General features: G+C 38.5%; 1 protein-coding gene across 1 annotated transcript in view; it reads left to right on the top strand.

Annotated features, from left to right (window-relative positions):
* The window catches only part of LOC107092011 (tankyrase-1), a gene marked incomplete at its 5' end in the record, with an annotated part of 29,285 nt that extends 22,435 nt beyond the window's left edge, over positions 1-6,850 (top strand). The window contains 6 exons of the mRNA XM_015386276.1: positions 1,665-1,762; positions 2,321-2,395; positions 2,561-2,666; positions 4,044-4,230; positions 4,324-4,480; positions 6,714-6,850. Coding sequence (XP_015241762.1) covers positions 1,665-1,762; positions 2,321-2,395; positions 2,561-2,666; positions 4,044-4,230; positions 4,324-4,480; positions 6,714-6,800 — 710 coding nt within the window. The remainder of the gene's footprint in view (positions 1-1,664; positions 1,763-2,320; positions 2,396-2,560; positions 2,667-4,043; positions 4,231-4,323; positions 4,481-6,713) is intronic.
* Between the last annotated feature and the right edge of the window lie 439 nt (positions 6,851-7,289).

Raw genomic sequence — 7,289 nt, 5'->3', positions numbered from 1 at the left:
CATCCAACCAATCATCCACCCATCATCCATCCAACCATCCATCAAACAAACCATCCTTCCATCCATCTATCCATCCAACCAATCATCCACCCATCATCCATCCAACCATCCATCAAACAAACCATCCTTCCATCCATCTATCCATCCAACCACCCATCCACCCTTCATCCATCCAACCACCCATCATCCATCCAACCATCCATCAAACAAACCATCCACCCATCCATCCATCCAACCTTTCATCAAACCATCCATCCATTCATCAGTGTGTGAGTTTGTGTGTGAATGGGTGAATGAATGTAATGTAAAACGCTTTGGTCAAGTCTCCTGACTTGAAAAAAGGCGCTATTTAAGTACAGGCCATTTACCATCCATCCAACCACCCATCCATCCAAACAGCCATCCAACCACCTATCCATCTAACCATTCAACCAACCATCCATCCATCCATCCATCGATCAAACCATCTTTTTAAAAATGTCTTCATCATTTTACCATAATGTTTCACCCATGGAGTCACATTTTCTTTGTTTTGTTTTATTTCATTGATGTGCAGAGGTTCTGCTTGTTTTCAGGTACCCGGGTATTTAGCGTATATAGCTTTAACAGCGGGATTGTTTTAGGCTACTGATTAGACATCTTGGTTTATCCTCGCTGTGACATTCTAGAAACGAGGCTAACCAGCCGTGCATGTTTGAGGAGTGTCTAACATTTGTTTAATTATCATAACCTTTGATGTACAGCATCTTACACAGCATGATACTGCAACTAGGGCTGAAACAATTAATTGGATTAATCGTGATCAATCGATTTATTGAAATAATCATCAACTAATTTAGTAATAGTTAACTGGAGTATACAGACTCCAAAACATGGCTTTAGCTGACAGAGAAACCTACTTAGAGCAGTAATTATATCAAAAGATTAAAATCTATAAATACTTTGGATTTCAGATCAAAAACCTTTACCGTCTGTCAATATGCTCTACCCAGAACTCCTCAAGTGGAAAAGTTTTAGTCTTACCTGGTTTAATTTCCTTTTTGAAGGAACTTTTTGCTATCCCTTATTAATGGATTACTTGGAAAAAATAGTCGACATTAATCATTTGCAAAATAATTTGTCTTTTTTTCAGGATAGCTTTCTTGTCTTTACTTTACTGGAGTTTTTTTGTTACAAAAATGTGTTTAACCTTGAAGAACTCTGTTGCCATCATTGTCAAAACCTGTATAGCAGTTAGCTTAGTTCTTTTAGATAACCACCATCCTAAAATGTTTTGTTTGCCATGATACAAGCAGCCATGCAGGCTGTTTTTTTTTTTGTATTTTTAGGCTCCGTAAACCCCTGCTTCAACATAATGACCTGTAATTTGTTTAAATACACACAGTTTTTTTTACGGCTTCTTGTATATCATTTTGGATTCATATCAGTATAATAAGAAAAGTGAATTTGTGTTTCAGATCTGGAATTTGATTTGTAAAGATTTCCCAATTTCAAGCTTCTTTAGCTGTAATAGAAGAACCGGTTTAAAGGGTTTATGTCTACGACTGCCTGTGAAAAATTTGAGAATCTTGCCCAAATTTGTATCTACTCTGTAGTTGCATGCCCAGACTCGTGCTCCGTGTGCCATTTGAGTTGTAATTGGGTTTTCAACTCTGTGCACGCAGGTGGAAATCCATACCTGACGTTCCACTGCTCCAGTCAGGGCACAGTGCTGATCGACCTGGCACCGGATGACAAGGAGTTCCAGTCTGTGGAGGAGGAGGTGAGAACCTCCTTATACGAATCTTTTTATGGTTTGACAGAAAGTATGGGTGTGCATTTAGTTTTACCTCAGAAAACATGTCAGTAATTAGGCAAGAAGCACAAAGCAAAGTCATGATTGAGCTGTTTTTTTTCCTGTGTAGCCTTTTCGCTGCTTTAAATGAGCAGAATTGATTGCAGGAGACAGCAGATATCAGTGTAAAGGGGCCTAAATTAATGAGAAGTGACAGATGTTAACAGAAATTTCACAGGTGATATTAGAGGTAGGATTACTGTCAGTCTAGTATGTGATCTGCTTGCTACAGCTCCGTCTCCGCAGACTCTTTCTTTAGTTTTTCGCGGCATATTTCTTACATTCCTGCTTAGGCTTCACCTTTTCAGCTGAATTCCTTTAAATTTCCCCAGGGTCCCATCCAGGTATTTGAGTTAATGAGTTACTGCTCCACTTCTGCAGTAAATATATGGATTCTGTAGCAGCTGAGATGGCAGATAAGCAGCACATTTCCCACGCGCTTTGTTCTCGTTTTTAATGCGCCTGGCTTGTTCGTATCGCCCGTAGCTGCAGAGCACGATCAGAGAGCACCGCGACGGAGGCAACGCAGGCGGAGTCTTCAGCCGGTACAACATCATTAAGGTGCAGTTTGAAAACACACTCAGACTCAGGCTGTGAACATAGTGGAAAGACACATTATCAATCCTGTTAAAGCTGTAAACTTGGGATTCAATTCTATTTTAAATTTTACAAACTTTCTGCTGAGTTTGTCTGCTAATCGGCTTCCTGTTTCTCCTCTGAGTGCAGATTCAAAAGGTTGTGAATAAGAAGCTGCGAGAGAGATACGCCCACAGGCAGAAGGAGATAGCTGACGAGAATCACAACCACCACAACGAGCGAATGTTGTTTCACGGTAATTTGCTCAGAAAGGATTTCCTTTCAACTTTACATTATTTTTATCTAAATACATTTGTTTTATGTTTTTAATGGGATTTTTTTTTCTTAGAAAGACAAATATTTTCCAAAGTTACTTTAAGAAAACAAATATAGAATAGAGTAGAATAGAAAATTACTTTATTGTCCGACAATGGGGAAATTGTGGTGTTACAGCAGCAAAAAGTTGTAGTAGAAGTGGTCACAAATATAGATATATAGATATAAAAAAAAAAATTTGATTTTATATAGATTAAATAATTTTTGTAGGTATTTATTTTTATGTTTTTTTGTTCTCCATAATAAATCCCATATGCTATTGTTTATTTATACGTCTTGCAATTATTTAATAAATTGTTGCATTAGTTCAAAATGTATGTCTTATATTGTATATCATTTTATATCTGTTTTCTGTTAAAAAATAAAAGGAAAATGTAAATAAATAGATTAATTAAAATTTATTTTTCAAAGCCATTTTAAAGGAAATCTTTTTTTTGTACATTTTTGCTAAACAATTGGCTTGTTTCAGCTCACTTTTTTGTTTATATCTATTTAACGTAAGTCAATCCAAAAATGCAAGGTGGTTTTATTTGGCTTTATGACAGTTAGGAGAATGTATACGCTTTTATAATAATTGTTTTAATGTTTTTTGTCTGTGAAGCAGAATTATATCACATAAAGACATGATAAGATCAAAGAATGTTTCACTATTTAGGGATAAAAGCAAGAAACTGAAAAAAACATTAAATCAACTAGACCCCAGGTTTCCTGCAGGTTTTTAGAGACTTTTTCCTGTTTGACTGAAATAAGTCGCTGCTCAGCCAAAGTTCAGCCATTTGTGCTCCGGAAGATTAACTTTGTACTTCGACGTTTTCATTCTTCCAGCTTGACTGTAAGCTTGAGTGGATCTCATTTATCATCCTTCCTCTCTCCACCACACAGCTTAGTCGGGACGCCGCCTCACGTCTGCTGCAGAGTTTAGTTTCTTTAAGAAAAATGGCAAACTGGAGAGCTGGAAATCCTAGGAAAAAATCTGCCTTCTCTGATGCCTGAAATGGCCTGTCAAGCTCCAGTGATCTTAGATCTTTCTCACATTGTAGATTTCCCAAGATTACCCTCCCACAGCATCTCCTGATGCTCTGTGTCTTTCATATTTGGAGCTTTGTGATCAAAGATAAAGTTTGTCGGATCTTTTTCGGAGGTATTGAGAAACTCTTATTGAAGTTAAAGGTGGATTTTGATGAAGCAGACAATTTGGTTTAAACGGGTTTGCTTGTGATGCTTTTTATAAAGGGTCCATAAGAGGTTAAACAGGAGGGATTTATTAATTCATTGGTGCTCTTTCTGACTTCATCAGGTTCTCCTTTCATCAATGCAATCATCCATAAGGGCTTTGACGAGCGACATGCCTACATTGGCGGCATGTTCGGGGCAGGAATCTATTTCGCAGAGAACTCGTCCAAAAGCAACCAGTATGTGTACGGGATCGGTGGAGGCACGGGGTGTCCTACTCACAAAGACCGCTCCTGCTACGTGTGTCACAGGTCAGCCCGGCCTCAGCCTTTCAACTCTCATTCTCCATTCATTGCTAAATGAGTTTCTGTTTGCTGACTGTTTTGTTCTAAATCTCTCTGCAGGCAGATGCTGTTCTGCCGTGTGACGCTGGGTAAGTCCTTTCTTCAGTTCAGCGCTATGAAAATGGCCCACGCCCCGCCTGGGCACCACTCGGTCATAGGGCGACCCAGCGTCAATGGGCTGGCATACGCAGAATATGTCATCTACAGAGGGGAGCAGGTCAGTGGGAACATAGTCAATCATACACACATTTGTAAATTTCAAACTGAAATATTATTTCAGTTAAATATGATGTAAAAGGTTTAGGTTTTATGTCCAAATCTGGATTACAGTGCTCTTTGCAATAAGTTACATAGTTTGGGAAAAAAAACAACAAACGAGGCAGATCATAATCTAAAAGTGATTGTAGTTCTAACCTTTAATTTGACCAAATAAGTATTTTTATGAGGAGGAAGAAACTTGAGCTAGAGCCCTGCACTGCCGCGGGACTCCCGCGGGACTCGCGGGCCCCAACGCAAAGCCGTACGGCGCGGGACAAATATTGAAAGCTCATTACGGTTGCGGGCGGAAGGGAGAGCGCACAGGGCGGGTGCGGGCGGGAGCTGTGATAAGCGGGAGTCCCGCAAACTAAATACATGTTTTGAAATTTAAAATAAAGTCCTAAATGATCATTTGCTGTATATAATATATATATATTCATCACAATGTGCTGGGTGGGGCTCCATCATACGGTGTTTAAAATGATCATTTATAACTTATTATATTTTTATTTCATACATGAACATGATGATGAGCGGCATATAAGATTATGCACAATATATTATTCTTAATATCCTCAGTAGACTTTGGTAGGTTAGTTGGGTATTGCTGTGAAGCAGCAGCTCGTGCCACCTAACGCGCATCATGCACTATGCGGTAAAGAATCGGCCAGTAATGTCCTCAGCTAAGCACAGCGTGTTCAATTCCTTAAACTAATGACACGAATTGCCTTGAGCAGTAGGCGAACGTCGGAATCATGCGGGAATTGCGGGCGGGAGCGGGACAAACTATTACAGTTGCGGGCGGGAGCGGGACTGAAAATCAATATTCTTTGCGAGAGCCGGACTGAACACTGCGGGAGCGTGCGGGCGCGAGACTGTAAAATCTGTTCCGCGCAGGCCTCTAACCTGAGCCAATTTCTGTCAGTTTTTAGTGAACTCTTCTCTAACAAATCAGCTGTAGTTCCAACACTGACCTCTAGGTGGAGCTGGAAGTAGAAGCATAAATCCTAATGTTTTAAAAAACAATTTTGTAGATGTTACGAGTATTATTAACTTTAGTTTTTACTCAAATAAAAGTGTTAAAGTACTCTTTTAAAAAGTACTTAAGGTATAAAAGTATAAGTAATCAAGGACAAATTTTAAAGAAGCCTTATACTGGTTACTGCACTACCCTGTTATAGGAAATTGTTTCTTTATTTTGGATGATAATTTCCTTACACTTAATGTTTTTGTGTTTATAACTAATGGTAAAAGTGAAAGAAATTGTCTGGATGGAAAAAAATAATTTTGATGTTTTTTTTGTGTGTGTTTTTAAATACCAACAGGCCATAATGAAACTGAGCTCACATGAAACAAAACTAATGAGTCTATTTTTAAACTGTAAGGAGTAAAAAGTAGAGACATTAAAAAAGAAAATATAAGGAATAGAAAATCATTAAACTATAGATAGTCAAAAGATCTACTTAAGTAAGTTAACAAAGTATTTGTACTTCTTTACTTGACACCTCTGAAATACGCAGCTATTCAACAGTTTACTGTAGAGCAGAGTGGATCCTTCAGGCAGAAAGTGAGTTGATCTGCAGAGTTTGGATCTAATTTTCTCAGATTTTATGGAATATGTTATTTCAGTTCATAGTTAATCTACAGGGAAAATAGATGTGATTATTGAATAAAAAGCATAACTGACAAAGTATTTGAACGCCCTTCCCCTTGAAAGATCCAAAGAAAAAAAGGTAATTGAATAATGAAACTGATTTGTTTTCATATTTAAAGCCACCAAGTTAACTTCTTTAGCTGAATGATGCCATCCTGATGTGATCCGAGTCCAGCCGCGCAGTCGCTCCATGCTAAAACGCTTCCGTTGGAATACGGTGTACCCTTTATGGTGGAAATGCTGCAATGCTGCCTTTGTCACAAAGAAAAAAGTTTCCTCATGATAAACCATTTCTGGGACTCATTGAATAAATTAAATCTAATTAAATGTTGGATTTCTCTAAAAAAAAATCCCTGATACAATCCTTGTGCTTCTGCAGATTATTTCAGATTTGAAATCAGATTTTTGTTTTAAATATGTAAGCTGTGAAATAATGCCACACCATAAAAACTGCTCGTATTTGAGATTTCTACTTCTATGAAGGTGTTTCTACTTTGTTGTGATTAAATAACTATAGCTTTTTATCTTTGTTCCTCAGGCTTATCCAGAATACTTGATCACCTATCAGATTATGAAGCCAGAGAGTCTGGCTGTGCCTGCTGCCACTGCAGAGCAGAAATCCTAAGAGACCACCGGAGCTGGATGTGATGAAGACCAGAACAACTTACTGAACAGACGAGAAGTCCAGAAGGGGAAATCAGTTCATCCTGTTGGAGCTGAGTCTGCGGTGGCTGTATTGTAGTGTTCCCTGAAACATGCTAAAATGTGCTAGAAAAGCAGGTTGAGTCGGGCTTTGAGGCTCTGATGTTCAGTCCAGAGTGAACAGACAGCAGAAATCCATCCTTATCTACACTGATTCTGAGAAGGAAAGCAGATTGTTCAGCTGTTTAACAGCTCAGTCACATCCAAACAGGCTTTACTGCATTGGTACCTGTGTGCTGCTTATCCTCACGTTTTAATGGTTTGTTTTGATAACAAATCCTCCTTTTCCATTTTATATCACTCACGAGAAATTTAGCAATAGTCATGCTGAGGGAAAAGAAATTCAGAGCACTTAATCATACATTTCCACCCAGTCGGACAGAACAAGGCAGATGAAGACAGCGTGAAATAG

The sequence above is a fragment of the Cyprinodon variegatus genome, unplaced genomic scaffold, assembly GCF_000732505.1.
Source record: "Cyprinodon variegatus isolate N-32 unplaced genomic scaffold, C_variegatus-1.0 Scaffold362, whole genome shotgun sequence".
In the NCBI taxonomy this organism is placed as follows: Eukaryota; Metazoa; Chordata; class Actinopteri; order Cyprinodontiformes; family Cyprinodontidae; genus Cyprinodon; species Cyprinodon variegatus.
The sequence above is the reverse complement of the archived record's forward strand: the minus strand, read 5'-3'. Positions and strand labels throughout refer to the sequence as shown.